Source organism: Hippocampus comes, unplaced genomic scaffold (assembly GCF_001891065.2).
Source record: "Hippocampus comes isolate QL1 unplaced genomic scaffold, H_comes_QL1_v1.1 scaffold359, whole genome shotgun sequence".
Classification (NCBI taxonomy): Eukaryota; Metazoa; Chordata; class Actinopteri; order Syngnathiformes; family Syngnathidae; genus Hippocampus; species Hippocampus comes.
Genome location: NW_017806274.1, coordinates 751,782 through 767,877, shown reverse-complemented (window position 1 = coordinate 767,877; position 16,096 = coordinate 751,782). Strand labels below are relative to the sequence as shown.

The window sequence follows — 16,096 nt, the reverse complement described above, 5'->3', positions numbered from 1 at the left end:
TTTTACACGTTTCTGCTGTTTATTGAACATCGGGAGAACATTTATACATATAAAGACATTTGCTGCTGTTGGCCACAGCTCACACCCAGACACTCGCACAAAGACTCACTGACCACACATGCTACCACATGGGTGTCAAACTCATTTTTGTCGCTGGCCACTTTTGAGTTACGTTCGGAGGGCCATTATGACAGTGAAACCAAATAAACGTTTAATCATCTCATCGTGTAATTATTTGTACACAAAAATTGATGCATCACTAGTTTGGAAATCAGTCAACTCTAATAGTTTGTTCAATTATTGTTCAAGTGAGTGTGAACAGCATGAGAGGATTATTGCAAAATCTCAACGTTATTTATTACACACTCCATTTTCATTTCAATACAGATTTTAGCAATCATGGAAGTTGACACACATGATTGGATTTCGCGGGCCACATAAAATGACGTGGCCGGCTGGATCTGACCCCTGGGCCTTGAATTTGACACCGGTGTGCTAGCTCATTTCTTTTAGGACCGTTTTCAGAGCACACTTCCCAGATTAAGTTGTACCGTCCTTGTGTGCCATGATATATTTTGGAAATACGTCTTTAGAACAACATCAAATTTGTCAATTTGTTCACATTAAAAATAAACAAATAAATAAATAAATTCGGCTGCACTTAAATGTGCCATTTCATTAGTGAAACAATTTTTTGCAATCATTGCTTCGCTGCTCTTGGAGGTGAGCAAAGGGCAAAGTGAAAAGATGACATTTGCAGTGGAAACAAAGCGAGCGTTTTGCCGGCTCAGCACGTTTGCGAGGATGTGACACCGCTCCTTGGTTTGTTGCATGAAAAGTTCAATTTCTCACCACAGTGGATTTGTTATGCACAAGACCCAAATGGCACAACAATTCATTTTCAACGACCGTCATTGAAATCTGATTGAGCGTCGAAGCAGAGAATACAGCCACAGAGACTTCATAAGGTCACATGTTTCGCTACTGTTAATTACATACACAATGCTGCACTTTATTTATTTTTATTTTTTCAAATACTTTGGAGCCTAAATGCTCCTCACGCTGTCTCTTGACGATACGGTCGACACCTCGTCACATGGAGGATGCTGCTCCACTTCGACAAGTTGTCAACTACTGTCACAGCAGGACCAGTTCCTCAGCCTAAATTTCCGAGGTCCGAATCATGTAAGCTTATGTTAAATTAATAATTATTTTCATTTTATATTTGAGCATTATGTTCTTTTGTGTTACCGTTAACTAGGTTACATTCCGTTTAATAATTGCTTAAACAAGTTTATGTTGATATTATATGATTGGTTAAGGAAACCAGGAAGTGTTTGGTGTTTCCGGGAAGGAGGTGTGTTCTTGTTCGTTCGTTCGGAGGTGCAGACGTTGGGAAAATAAAAAACTGCCTTCAAAGGATTCCATCTCTCCTTTTGCCCATTTTTAAAGTAAAGCTATCCACTACAAAACTACGAACCTCTCAACTTACAATCAGGTTCATTTTCAGAGGAAGAGAGAAATTCCGTTTTCACCACCGTCCGAGTTTGCATACTGCAAACCCGGCAGTGCGTGAGTGGGGTCACATCACCAGCGTGTGCTGAGGCAGCAAAACATTTGTCTTTGTTTCCAGTGCTAATGTCACCTTTTGACTTTCCCTTAGCGTTCTCCTCCGAGAGCAGCAAAGCAATCGGGGAAAGAAAAATAATTAAAAATACACACTGTTGATTGTTAATCTGCACTCAAAAACTGTCAGCTTTGATTTTTAATTTACACCGGCTAAATGTGAAAACACACTCATAAAAGGTCAAGTGCGGCACCGCAACTTCTGTGACCTTAAAATACATTGAGTTCTGATTTGCTGATCCGCTCAACCAATGACATTGCACTCACCTGTGACAAAAGGAAGTGGGAAAGCACCTGCTGACTTTTTTTTTTCTCTAAAATGTTTGATTTGGGGTGCATGACGTATATGCAAATGTTAATAATCTACCCTGGATTAATTTTTAACATTTGTATGGATTATGCATTCTGGACATTGGCTAGGATGCTTCTCCTCGGACTTCTATCAGATCTCCGGCCTCAAAGTATCTTTGGTGAGTTTGCTTGTTTTTATTTGTTTGTTTGTTCGCTGGTTGGTTGTTGCAAAACGTGTTTGCTTAAGTCTTTTTGTGCTTTTGGTTGCGATTGTGTGATGAAGTGGTCGTAGAAAACCGCAAGTGTTTTGTGAAATGTCTATATGAAGCTTGTTGATTGCTGATTTGATTGGGGCGGCGTTTCATAATTTGGCACGTAAAATCATTTGCATGATGACAATAATGAATGCTTCCACCCGCCGTGGTGTTGTTCGTCATTTGTTTTGAACTACTCTGACTTTTCTGGCTACGTTTATGGTGAAAACTACACCCAGCGGCAGTGAATATGCATTTTGAGCAGTGCGTGTGGGTGAATATTTTGAAGCCATGCCAATCCAGGAAAAAAGATATTTACTTACGATAGAGATGATCAAATACAGTTGTGGCGGCAATAGGTTTTCTTCTTCCCATTGCTTTTTTTTTTGTCTTGTTTTTTTTTTTTGTTTTGTTTTTTTTTGAACAGTACATGTTGAGGCTTGTTTTGTTGTTGCTGTTGTGATCCTGACTCGTTTGCTTTCTCAGTTGTCACCTGAAGAGTGGGCGTTGCCTCATGAGTCGCACCTGTCTTGAATCTGTCTTGAGTTTTTGTGAATAATTGTAATTATTTATTTTATCAAAACTTTTTATCTGTGTCTACCCTCTGGAATCTTCATTATGTCCAGACTTTGCCTGGTCATCTGACAATTGCTGGTGTACGTGGTGATGTTTTTTCTTTTACTTTTTGCCCTGACATTTATTTATGTATCTGTGCTATTTTTTGGGTTTTGGGTATACATGACATGCAACTGAGATGAAAAACAAATAAATAAAATAATAATCACATCTCATCAAATAAATTGCCATCGGATGTAATGCTGTAGATGACAAATGCCAATATTGATTATTTAGGACTGTGTGGCTGTATTCTTATGAAATTAAACCTGGGGGAATGAAAGTTGTTCTGTTTGACCACATAAGTGTATTTTCCTTTATCTGTACCATCACCAAATAAATAATAATGTATTATATGAAATTAATGAAATATTACTAATCGGCTTATCCACATCTTATCGCTTATTGTCCAGGGTGATACGATTATTAAAAAAAAAAAAAAGTCGAATTTTGGTAGTTCCCAAAGTCCACATGTGGAACCTGCAGCCTCCTGTATAAATAGCCCACCCGTGGTGACACAATGTGATTTCCCCGGAATTTTGAACAAATTATCATTGAAAATGTTAAAACTTGCAGAGATTGTAGAAGTGTACAGTAATAATCTATTTCCTAACTCCTTGTTAATGTGAGAAATCATGAACATGATCAGTGTCTTCACATTGAATATCAATAATTATTCATAACGACATACAATTAAAGGTACTGTCATTTGAGCAAATTTGTTTTTGTTTTTCAAAAATGTGTGCATAACTCGTCAACCTCTGCATTATTCAGTACACAAAGAGTTTCAAAAGATTTGGCGACCTCTTTATTAGAAGCTTCAATAAGGCTTTGCAGTGTTCCACCATAAAGTCTTGAGCGCGTCCTTTGTAATTCGGGAAACAAATAGTTGCTTGTTGTGTTGACAAGGGAGCAACACACCTCCCAAAAGTCTTCTGATGTCTGAGGTGCTGTTGCTTCTTTCTGTCCCACTTGTAGCCTGGAGCGTATGCAATGCAACAAGAATAGCAACAGGAGTTGTCATGCATTGTCAGCGCTGCTTTTCTCTGCAGCCTTTGGTTTGAGCATGGATAAAGCTCCTGCGTTCGTCTTTTAATTTCAGTGCAGTGAGCAAGCGACATTCTTTTCTGTATGTTTTATGTGCAGTTCACATGCAGGTTGTCCTGACAGGGCAAGTTGACTGAGCAATGCCTATTGTCATGTAGTCACATCTAGTCGTCCGGTTTGAGAAAGGTTACGGGAACATCGGTAGAATTGCTGCTTTTTATGTTGCAATGATATGTAGTCAAATAAACAAATAGAATGGACTGATTTTATTAACTTGTGTGGCTGTACAATGCAAGACTCATATTTCTTATTTACGACATTAATATCTTGCAATGTGCTGTGTTGCTATCTATCTATCCATCTAATCTTACTAGTTAGAAGCTAGCTTGCTTGCTTTATCTATCCATCTAATCTTACTAGTTAGAAGCTAGCTAGCTAGCTTGCTTGCTTGCTTTCTAGCTAGCTAGCTAGCTAGCTCAATAGTGGGCTATCAATTTATGTTCATAAAGACAACAGTGCGGGGTTTTGATTCACAAACAGTAACTTTGACAAATAGGATATTTAAACTGCAGTTGACAGTGGTGTAGAAGTGTGTATCATACTGAGGTGTTTTTAAATGTGATTTCTTTGGCGAGTGAGTCGATATGTTTAAGTTATATCTGAGCAGGCCACACAGTGACACATTGATTCAGCAAGATAAGGGGATCACAAACTTGCCAGTTCTCTCAGGAAGGATAGTCGGCGCTCAAAGCAAATATCAGAATGACAGATTGATACATGGGCACGCCAGACCATGATGATAGTAGCAATCTGTATGGAGCGCGGACCAGAGAAGCAGCAAGAAATTACTTTTTTTTTTTTTTTTTTTGATGTGATGCATGGATCCCGCTGCTGAGCCTAGTTCATGGAAAGTTCAGCTAAGCAGCCTGCTCTGTCATGGTCCTTTTTGAATAGATTCATTCTGCGCTATCTCCCTGGCAGGCCCGAGGTAATGGATGAGGTGCAAGGCTCTAACAAAAAGCACATCTGCATGCACACGATAACGTGTTTCACAAAGGAGTGGCGGCTTGCTTTGAACAAGGACCCTCTTGGAGATTTCCACACATGGTCCTCATAAACAGTTGAGATCCTCAAGTGACCGAAATATCCCCGGACTGAGGTAGACTGCTTGTATTATGCACTTTTTTTTTCCCAGTTGCTATATCCCACTATACGTAGACTGAGGTAGACTGCTTGTATTATGCACTTTTTTTTCCCAGTTGCGATATCCCACCATATACTAATGTAGTTGTACAACTTGGAATTTGAACATTTTGGGGAAAAGCATGCCTCTTAAGTTGCTTTACACATGCATGACATTGCAAGATGGCAGAATGTCATGTTGGGTCCCTTTAGTCAGCGTGGGTTTGGTTTTTCTTTGGCTCTTGGTACCTTGTTTGCACGCCTCGTGAGTGAGCAGTTACATGAAATACAGATAAACATGTCATGGGAGATCTCAGTGTACCTCACAAAAGCGCAGCGCCGCAGGTTCTTACTTGTTCTTTGGATTTTAAGGTGGGAAACTGGATTGTGGACATAGGTGTGTTTAACTTAGCCCAATGAAAACTCAAAATGGAAGTCATAACTTCTGTGTGGCCGTGTAGGCACACACTTTATACAGTATTGTATAAACTACCAGTTTTGGGCAGTAGCGGCATTACAATTTTAACTACATTTTCCCGTAGTGTTTTCGTAACATTAGCTGTTCTCAACATCAAATAGCTTTTGAATTGTGAAGCTACTTTTCGTGATCACTGTGCAAAAACGTCCACAGAAGATACATTTCCCCTGGGAGTTTTGAACCTTAAAAGTGTCTCTTCTGGTTGACTTCATTCGCTCCAAGACCAAATAGAAGGACACACATAGAGGTATTTGCTGAAGGTAACATGACAGTCACCAGCTAAGCTAGTCATTCCAACAATGTCAGCAAACAGAACTAGCTAACGTAGCTCTGGCGGGCAACATGTTTTTGGCAGCCATGGATTAAAACTGCATGCACACGACATATTTCTGGTGAGTAGCTTCAGTATCGTGTTGCAACATTTAATGTTGAATAAATTAGCTCACTACATTTCCAAAAAAGCTTGCTCAAAATTGTTATTAGCTGCAATTTGCAACTCCTATGTGTTTTAGCCCGAACCTTTCAACAATTAGTCAATGTTTTCTTCGCCAAAAGGGATTACTCTGCCACTTTCTGACATCATTGTTTGGCTGGTATAGAAAATCGAACAGCTGTGGGAGTCCATTTGCACTGATGCTAACATTTGGACACATTTTGCCAGACACAATAGTATGTGAACAAAATTGCTGTGATGAAAGTGCCACTGTGGCTATTAACCACTCCGAAATGCATTCCCTCTATGCCCTTGCTCCACTGAGCACACGTCATTGCTCGGCATGCACACTATTGTATAATTGACTGGCTGGCCCTGAGGCAGCTGGAGGTGTTCGCCATCTCTGCGGTCACACCTCGGTGCCTCACAGTTGGCGAGGGCGTCCGTGCCACAAATCACACCCTGCTGACAGCCACGCTCTTTACCTCGCTTCCTGCGGAAATGCAGCCGCCTCTATAAAAGGCCTGGAAGCTAAGACAACGCCTTTGGAGCATTACACCAAAGTTTTGCCTCTGCTTTATCTGCAAAACCAGACCTGATTAACTGTGAGCAAATGGCGGTGGCATTTACCCCGCCCGTAACCTTTAAAAATGGCTGAGGAAAACCTCTACTCCAGTCAAGAGGATCTTTTTGTCAGAGAAATGCATTTTGTCACACTCCCGAGAGGGAACAGATGGGGGCGAGTGCTTCTGGACGAGCCAGCAGCAGTCGAGAAAAGGATGATTGTACATTTATGGTTCAGAATTGTAGGCTTGAAAAGCCAGAGGATTTGTAGCGGAAATGTCCTGGATTGACAAATACACATTACTCATTTATTAAAGGGGAAGCCAATGCAAAAATGTTCTATGCAGCACCACCAGTCTAAATACGGCATTCTGATTAATATCACCTATGTAGAATACAAGTTAAGCAGTAAAATCCACCCGTTTTTGTCCACCTCAGGGGGCGGCCATTTTGCCACTTACTGTCAACTGAAAAATGACATCACAGATACTCAGGGCTCAGGAAACAACCAATCATGGCTCAGCTTCAAAAAACAGGTGAGGTGTGATCGGTCATTACCAGATATATATATACATACACACACACACATAGATATTGTTTGTGTGTGTGTGTTTGTGTTGTGTAAATAGCCCCTGAGGGTTGTAAGGATAATAGTTGGTGCATCTCGTGCAGGGGACCGCAAATGCATTCAGATTGTGCCTGGTGGCTTGAGTGCATCCCAAAAATGTTCAAGTTTGATTGGAAGCCCATTTATCATTATTCTCTTTGGCAAACACAATAGCAGTGCTTCCCAGAGGAATTAGGGCAGAACTGCAGAGGACAAATAATTTACTAGCACTTTGCCTCACTGAGCAGCCCTGTCAGCCTGCCAGGAAGCATCCATTTTAAAACCATACGTCTTTGCGTCTCCAGGCGACACGATAACTCACCACGTTCAATAAATTCAGGGAAATGATATACTTACTGTTGTTATTATTATTGCTTTGCACACACTGAAATTTGCATTCGGTGTATTATCATTCGTCAGGTTCTGTATTGATTGCTGCATGCAAACAAGCAAGATCATTCCACACCTTCTTTTCCATTCAATTTTTGTGCAACTAATGATGCAATTTTCCTTTTTTGCTGTTTGTCTCCGGTGAATGATCAGAACTGCCCATCACAGAATATAAATTGTACCACCCGTCCATTGGTTACATCTTACACATCCTTCATAGACCAGGAGGAGCAAATGCTTGGAGAAAGATAGTGTCCCCCGATGTTATTACGTTTTTTTAAGGGATGTTTTTTTCACAGTGTACGTACATACTGTAATGCCCTTGTATGGGGAGGGGGGGAGACAGCCTCAGTCGCCATAATAATTTTCAGGTCTTGCGCACTTTGTCTATTCTCCATATTTCCAATAGGTAGCACTAATGCAACCTGTTTGTGAGCACCATTTCAAATTGACAAGAAGAAGAAGAAGAGATTTTTCCCAGCACGTCTATCTGCATTTATAACTACTTATCGTCTTCTAACAACTTTGGTTATCGCTAATTACATGTTTTAGCATTAATGACACTTCTTCTCCTGTTGTGTGTCTCCCTCCACATATAGAAATTGCACTTTAACTGGCTCCATTTTTTTAAAGGCAGCGATTCGATAAGATCCCCACTTGGCAGCCTTTTCTGCAATGACACCTCCGTGCAGAAAGTAAATTAAGTGGGGAGCGGGTGCAGCGTGCCGCAGTGGGAATGTGGGGCCCGAGGCAGCCCCCGATGCTCCAGGGGAGCCGGAGTCCACATTATGCTGCGGTGGCGCAAGCCACCGTGGCAACGGTGGCTGACAGCCCCGCGCCCTCGGCGGACGCTCTCGGACCGCCGCCACCATATTCTCGGGGCATTTACATTATTCAAAGATGAATGCATTGTCAATTTGGTGTCTCCAAACACTAGATATGCGCGCCGCTTCACTCCTCCCGCAGCCAAAGGTGGACTCACCTCCGCCCGCTGCAAGACACGCTACAAATGAAATCAAATGTCTTCCTCAGCAGTGCAGAATTACTTAACCCTGAGAAGTGCCGCTGTGCTCTTGCTTTACACAGTAAAGACAAAAGCGTCGAGGAGGAAAAAAAATACAGATAGTAAAAGTGTCGCCTTGTATTCAAAGGTGGTTGTTTGCATCACCATAATGGCTCAACAGTGAGGAATCACAAAGGAGACTATTGTGATGCATGGGAAAAAAAAAGTCAACGTGGTTCCCTTAGGGATGGCACCTTTGACTACATTTCATAGATTGACTGCCAAAAACGCATTCATCGATTAAATATATATTTTTGTCATGATGCCTTGAGATACGAGTTTAATTCTTTCCACGACATTGCTTGTTACTCAAAGCATTCAAATCATCTCTCTCCATTGAAATGGATGGGAATGCCATTAATCCGTTCCAGCCCACCCATAAAACATATTTTTTTTGTTTGTTTTTTGATCAATTTTCGTCTTTGTCAGTTATTATATATAAGATTTTTGGGTTCGTTTTGAATGATTTAATTTCGGTATTGCTGTATGTCCAAATCGAAGGACGGTCAAACAGTCGTTTGAGAATCATACCAAGCCAGCCCACAAATAGCTAAAATCGAGGTTTGTACATGAGGTTCCACTCAATGTTATTTTAATGAGATGGATCTGACTCTCTCTCATTTTCTCTGGCTCTGAATGATCTGAACTCCTGTCTTGATGCCAGTTTTGTGTTCAACCAGCACCTCTTCAACTTGCAATCAAGTAGTGCAGTTCATTTTCTCATAATTACTCAGTCCAGCCCACAAAATTGACCAAATTACAAACAATCACTTAATTGTTTAATGGATTACCCTGAGCCTCCCTTAATACTTTGACTACAGGAATCGAAAAGTAGTCTCCTCGTTCAAATTTGGTTTTGGATGGCACTCGCTACTTTTTTCCCCACAGTGATGAGCTACGCAGGCAACAACATTCGGTACAAGTGCACAATCTGGTTGATCTTCCCCTAAAAAGTTCCCGAACTTCCTGCCTGAGATGAATTGTTAACTTTTAGATTGAAATATAAGAAGATTGTTATTCATTCCACAATCACCCTCGTATCGTTAAATTGCAGGCTACTTTATTGAAATAATGTGTCTGAGATTACAAATGAAAACGACCGGGGATCATTCTTTATCCGGAAGACAGATTAAATTCCAAAGCCTGTTACTGTAATAGGCGCACTTGTAGCTTGCCATGAATTAGAGCTCTAATTATATTAGGTACTGTTTTAAACAAAATAACACATTTCTTATGATCCATAGGTGTAATTTATAGCAAAGCCAAGTTCATTTTGCTGGGCAATCAATTCTGCTGTGTAGCAGAAGACTAATGTCATTATGGAAAGCGCCAAGAGCCGAGTATCGCACCGAGCACAGGAGGGGTTTTCCAAAGATAAATGAAGATGCAATATATTCACTCATAATTTCATACGGAAGGAAATCTGTTTGGGCATCACCAAAAGAGTGCAGGCGACTAATCCTGGGCAATGGCGTCGAGGGGGTGGGGGGGCTCTTGTGGGGCAGGCGTGGCTAATGTGTGTGTTACTTCAGGTTTCCTCCCATCACCGAGTTATCTCTCACCAGGGAGGAGGAGAGGAGCATCCTGGTCGGGCCCTCCTAAATCATAGCCGCGGGAGTGAGTCATTTATTTCACTTACAATTATATCTATCAGCCACACGTAAGAGCTGCCGTAAATCCCCACACTTCTGCTCCGCAGACTTCAGTTCACGTTTCTCAGCTAGTTACTCTTCTGCCGCTCACTGTTTCAGCGTCTTATGAATTGGCAAGCCTGTGTGTTTGGCTTTTAAGATTTGAAACGAGATTCCTTGAACTCGTGAGACAATCGAAAAGGATCATTCACACTGGCAGGATTTGTTTTTATTTTGCTTTTGGATGACGCCACCTGTGATTGAAAAAAATGGATTGTGAAGGCAGTAAACGTGTCTGTTAAGTCTACCCTGTAGAAAACAGCCAAAGCAGCAAAGCGTAGACATTGACAACAAATGATAGAACAAAGTTGCGATTTTCAAATTAGCTTCATATTCTTTGTATCAAGTATGTATTAGGCTGTTAGAAATGCATATTGTTTAAGCCACCACATTTTTTATGTAAATTAACTGAAAGCAGACAATATACAGTACATGCAAACAGCAAAATGTTCATATGTTGACAGGGCGGACAACGGCAGCGTGGACATTTTGGGCTAATGGTAGCACTTAACGAGTAGATGGGTGGACCGTCACTTCCCAACATGATTCAGTTACTAAGCCGAGAGTGTATTATTTAAAAAATAGATACATTTGAATATCAAGTGATAGTTCACTATGACGAAGTGGACACGTTAAACGGTGCACAAAAATCAGTTGATAATTACACAACAACGGTTTAATTTTTTTTTTTCTGCAACTTTCCACTGTCTCGGGCTTCAATGAAGAAATACAAAATGGTGTCAGTCTCAAGTACACATGCAAAACTCACAATAATTTAAAAAATTGAATCGTCGACCCCTGCATACTTGCGGATTATCTCTTTGCTGATTTTCTTTGTCTATATTTCGAGCCGTGCTAGTATATATATCATATCTGTATAATTCATCCATACATTTTGATGGTGACTTTCATGATTCTGATGAGGATGCCGAAAGTACTCTATCGCAATGTTGACCCATGTACCCTGTAAGTCGAGGTCAGTCTCCTGTGTTTTTTCTCAGCGTGAAAAGACGCACCTCCCAGCCTCAAGTCTCCTTTTGCACGTTAGTGACCTATCAAGATTGTTCACATAACTGATTTAGTTGTGCATATATATATTTTTTTTATGTTTCTTAAGACAACGTGGTGTTACGGGAGTAGCTCTCACTTGGTGTTTCCAAAAGCAACCCTTTTTAAGACACACGTTTGTCATTTTGAGATCGTCTCAAATGAAAGTAAATACATTTACCAGCAGAAGGTTGTAAAAGACAGCAAAGTGTGCTTTTGTCATAAAAAAATGTTAAGTGGCTCCATTGAATACAATAACAATATATAAATACAGTATAGAAATTATTTACAACCTTACTGTGCCTTTTTACTGTTTATATTTCTGAACCTCCACATATTAACCACATGGGAGTCATTCAACCAGTAGAGTTCTTGTTTCAGGATATCATTTATTGTTGTAGCAATACAGAAGATTGAACTGATAGCTCCTGTTGTCGTCCGGTGTCCCAAAGCTTGTTTTCTTTTTACTGTATGCATGTTCCCAATCTGATAGCATCAAAACAACACATCACTCAATTTTAATCAGCCGAACTGCAATATCAAATTTTAGTACTGATAAAAAAAAAACACAAGTATTTCAAGTCTTTTATTGTAAACATGAATATAACATTTAATACAAGCCTTTTTCTTCAGTATTACGTTAAAGATCAATCGTAGTCCATAAAGTATACACCATACAAAATCACTTGAAGTCATATTAGATTATTTACAGTATTAAATTGCCTTTAGGGGTAGCGGTGGTAATGTCTCAAACAAAAATGAACAATTTAAGTAGGAAAATAACAAGAGCATTTTTTTCCATCCTCCTCCAGCTTCCATGTTGACATCTCGTGCGCAGGATCAGTCCCAAAAGCAAAGAAGACTTGCACAGCACTTCACTTTACATTTAACAATCTCGCTTCTGTTGATTATGGTGGGAGAGGGAAAAAAATCCTTCCGCGTGTCCCATTTTCAGTCATAAGTTAGTTCTGGATCCACCGCACCCGCAAGACTCCTGTTGTCACCAGAAGCAGCAAAATATAATTAAAAAGTGCCTTAATATATTTGAAAAAAATATATATATTTGTTTTTAAAGCAGTCCCGCGGCGTGTCCATATTCCATTCAGCGAGGCAAACACAACATTCATCCTGACGGAATGGAGATGGATGCAGCCGGAAGTATCGCGAGATCTTCGTCCACACCAATTGAGCGCTCGTTTCTCCTCCAAATTGCATCTTTGTCGCTTTTAATTTCGCCCCCACATCACCGGAGTCCGTGGAAGACCAACACGAACGTTAGCAAAGGGTGCGCGTGGACGTGTCGACGCCGCCACAGCACTGAGCAGCCCTTGTTGACGTCCAGCCACTGCGCATGCGCTGCTGGAGCTCCAATCAGGGTCACAGCATGAGCACGAGGGCTGCACTTCACTTTCCATAAAATATAATTATATATTTAGAGTTTTTTTTTTTTGTTTGGTTGGCGCGTTTAAACTGACAGCCCGATTGGCTCAATCCATTTTACTAAGTGTTGTCCAACGAAAATGTCATTTTTAAACCTTTTGTTTGTTTAAAATTCGTCCATTTTCACTGTAGGCTTTGCATTCAACAATGCCGAACGAAAGGACGTCTATTTAGCGACATATAAACAAAGTACACCTAATTGTTGATTACATTATTTCTTCGATAGTATTTTCACTTGTTTATTCTTCTTTCGGTTGTTTAAGTAAATTGAGTTTACCTGTGCAGAAAGCAGAGGTGCATATGGCAGAATAGATCACTGGAGTAGCACTAATGGTAAGGCTGAATAGTTTTGAAAAACAATCTAATTGTGATTTCTCCCCCACTCCCCATCAATTTTGTGATTGCGATTTAATATGCTATTATTTGTTAAGCAATAAATTAATCTGTTTTACAATAAGCACTATTAGATTTATTGCATAAAATGTTTTGCTTTTATCGCTTAAGATAAATAGAATAACTAATATGAAAGATACTTTATCGAGTTCAAATAGAATAGTTAACTTACTAAACACTGATTTGCAAAAGAATATGAGTGAAATGGTCTAACTGTGCATAGTTTAGCCTGACAATGTAACATGAATTTGTGTTTAATCCATTTTATGACATTAGTTAAATATCGTTCATTTAATTAGCCTTTTTTTCTTCCAACGCTGCTGTTTTTAATATTTGCCATTAAGATGTTACATGGGGAAAAAAAATTATATAAAATGTTTCAGAACCCTGCTGTAGATATTTGTCATAAATTTTTAATCCATTTTATGACATTAGTTAAATATCGTTCATTTAATTAGCCTTTTTTTTCTTCCAACACTGCTGTTTTTAATATTTGCCATTAAGATGTTACATGGGGAAAAAAATTATATAAAATGTTTCTGAATCCTGCTATAGATATTTGTCATAAATTTAAAAAAAATGGAATCCACCATACCTTAACCATAATCGTAATTTCACAAATTATGACTACAGCTCCGATTTGCGAGGCCAAATGTTGAGTCGTAGGGGGACAGATTCATGGCAACATTTGAGGGAACAACGTGCACGCAGCGTGTTTATCGCCCCCCCCCCCACCCTTCCCCAATTCAAGATTAGCCCGCACGGTTTGAAGTGTGTTCCGTGCATTTGGAATGCAGACGCTTTGTTGGCGAGGAGGAGGAATCAGCGAGGAGTCTGAAAGCGACGAGTTTTTGATTAATGAGCTTTGAAATGGCTCTCCAGGAGCAATAAAGGATGAACTGCTCTCTCTTTCTCTCCCACGTGAACGCGTGCATACATATTATAACGCGCACGCGCATGCACTTTCTCCCCTTTCCTCATGCTCGTCAATACATTGGATATGTTTTAAAATCCACCCAATCAATATAAGGATAGGGCTCATTTTCTTCTTCGTAATAATCAGACGTTCGTTGTCGTAAGTAATAATAAAACGTCAATAACCTGTTGGGGGGAGGGGGGCTTTTATATTTCGCTGAAATGCACTATATAACTTGGATCTGCTGGTGTCTCATTTATTGATCCTCTTCTCCTTGTTTGTAAAGTCCAGTGGCGGTCAATTGGCCCCCGGGTAGCCTGGAGCAAACCAAACAAGCCACGGATATTATCTTTATATTCATAATGAAAACACACGCCGTCTCGTGGAAATAAAACCGTCAAGTTTGAGCACTTTATTTACAAAATGTCCAACACAATAAAATAGAACATTTCAATCTCATCGGGGTCTGGTAATTTGATGAGTAACGACGGCAGACAATGAGTAGAAAAACCAAAATGACATGCTGGTGTGTACAATATTTTGATACTTCGATAGTCTACGATTTGCTTAAGATTCCACACAAGATTAACCATGGACACATAGTGGTGCTTATACACTATAAAATGCCCCATTTGGCCCCGATGTACAATTAGATTTTTTTTTTTTAACAACCCTGTTTTGCCATCAAGTGCACTGATCTGTCCAATCTTACAAAAAGAAAAAACACGTATAAATACTCGCTTATAAACGATAAATAATGTGCAATCATTAAATAATAAATAGATAAGAGCCCAAAAACGATTATTCAATAATCATGAAAATAAATAAATAAGATGACGAGGATGAGATCCTGACAAAAAAAAGGACTAAAAGTCCTTCTCACTACTGATGAGTTTCTACGTTCATCACCTACAAGCCTTACTTCAAGTCAAAAATTCAGTCCAAAATGCGCATTGCACTTTATATATTTATATATTTAGGGGAGGGAAAAAAAATCAAGAGCTCTCGGACATCCATCCCCACGTGTTCAATAACGTGGGAGAATTGTTTCGAAAAGAAAATGCACAATAATAGTCATATCAATACTGCGATGGTGATAAGAATGCACACGACTCGCTCGGAGTTATTCGAATAGTGAGGTAATAAAAAAGAGCGCGGCGTCATAATATTGGCACACACCCACTCACACAGATCCGCACTTCTATTACAAGTGCGTGAGCTTGGGCGCTTCCTGAATCCTTCCCTGAGTGGCTTGGTGCGAGGTGAGGTCCGTGTAGGTGGGGTGGGGGTCGCAGGGTCCGTGGTGGTGGTTCCCCGGGATCTGGGCGGCGCAGCTGTAGTCCACGCTGGTGGACGACGGGTGGGGAAGGTGGCCCAAGTTGAACACGGGCCCCGAGGCCGGCATGGAATCCACAAAGTTCCCTCCCACGTACACGGGGCTGCCCTGCAGGTTGGCGCCGGCGAAGGTGGCGCCGCTCTGCATGCCGTGGTGCTCGTACTCGGCGCTCTGGTAGCGCTTCTGCTGCGGCATGCAGCCGCCCAGCGGGGCCGTGTAGGCGGCCAGGCCGTACATGTTCTGCTGGGGCTTGGCGAAGGGCGGAGGCGACGGCGCGTCGTAAGCCAGCGAGCTTCCCAGCTGGCCCGAGTAGCCCATGTGATTGGCGCCGGTGAGCGGCGGGCTTCTGTCCGGGGAGTGCCCCAGGGGCGAGTGCGCGATCCCTTTGGACTTTTGGTCCTTTTTGTATTTCATCCTCCTGTTCTGGAACCAGATCTTGATCTGGCGCTCGGTCAGGTTCAGCAGATTGGCCATCTCCACTCTGCGTGGGCGGCAGAGGTAGCGGTTGAAGTGGAACTCCTTCTCCAGTTCCACCAGCTGTGCGCTGGTGTACGCTGTTCGGACACGCTTGGACGCCGGCCCGGTCGGGCTCTTTTCGTCGCTCACCTCTCCTGCGTAAAGGAAAAAAAAAAAAAAACACATTGATGCAAATTTGGGAGCTATTTTGTGACCTATGGGCTGATTATGAAACCATATAGATTAAACAATAAAGATGTATTATTG

General features: G+C 41.0%; 1 protein-coding gene and 1 long non-coding RNA gene across 2 annotated transcripts in view; both read right to left on the bottom strand.

Moving 5' to 3' along the window:
* LOC109507855 (uncharacterized) overlaps window positions 1-2,559 on the bottom strand; it is an 82,575-nt gene extending 80,016 nt beyond the window's left edge. The window contains exon 1 of the long non-coding RNA XR_002166548.1: window positions 2,495-2,559. This is a non-coding gene — a long non-coding RNA (uncharacterized LOC109507855). The remainder of the gene's footprint in view (window positions 1-2,494) is intronic.
* Window positions 2,560-15,139: 12,580 nt separating this feature from the next.
* hoxd3a (homeobox D3a) overlaps window positions 15,140-16,096 on the bottom strand; it is a 17,385-nt gene continuing 16,428 nt past the window's right edge. The window contains exon 4 of the mRNA XM_019857633.1: window positions 15,140-15,984. Coding sequence (XP_019713192.1) covers window positions 15,242-15,984 — 743 coding nt within the window. The 3' untranslated portion in view covers window positions 15,140-15,241. The remainder of the gene's footprint in view (window positions 15,985-16,096) is intronic.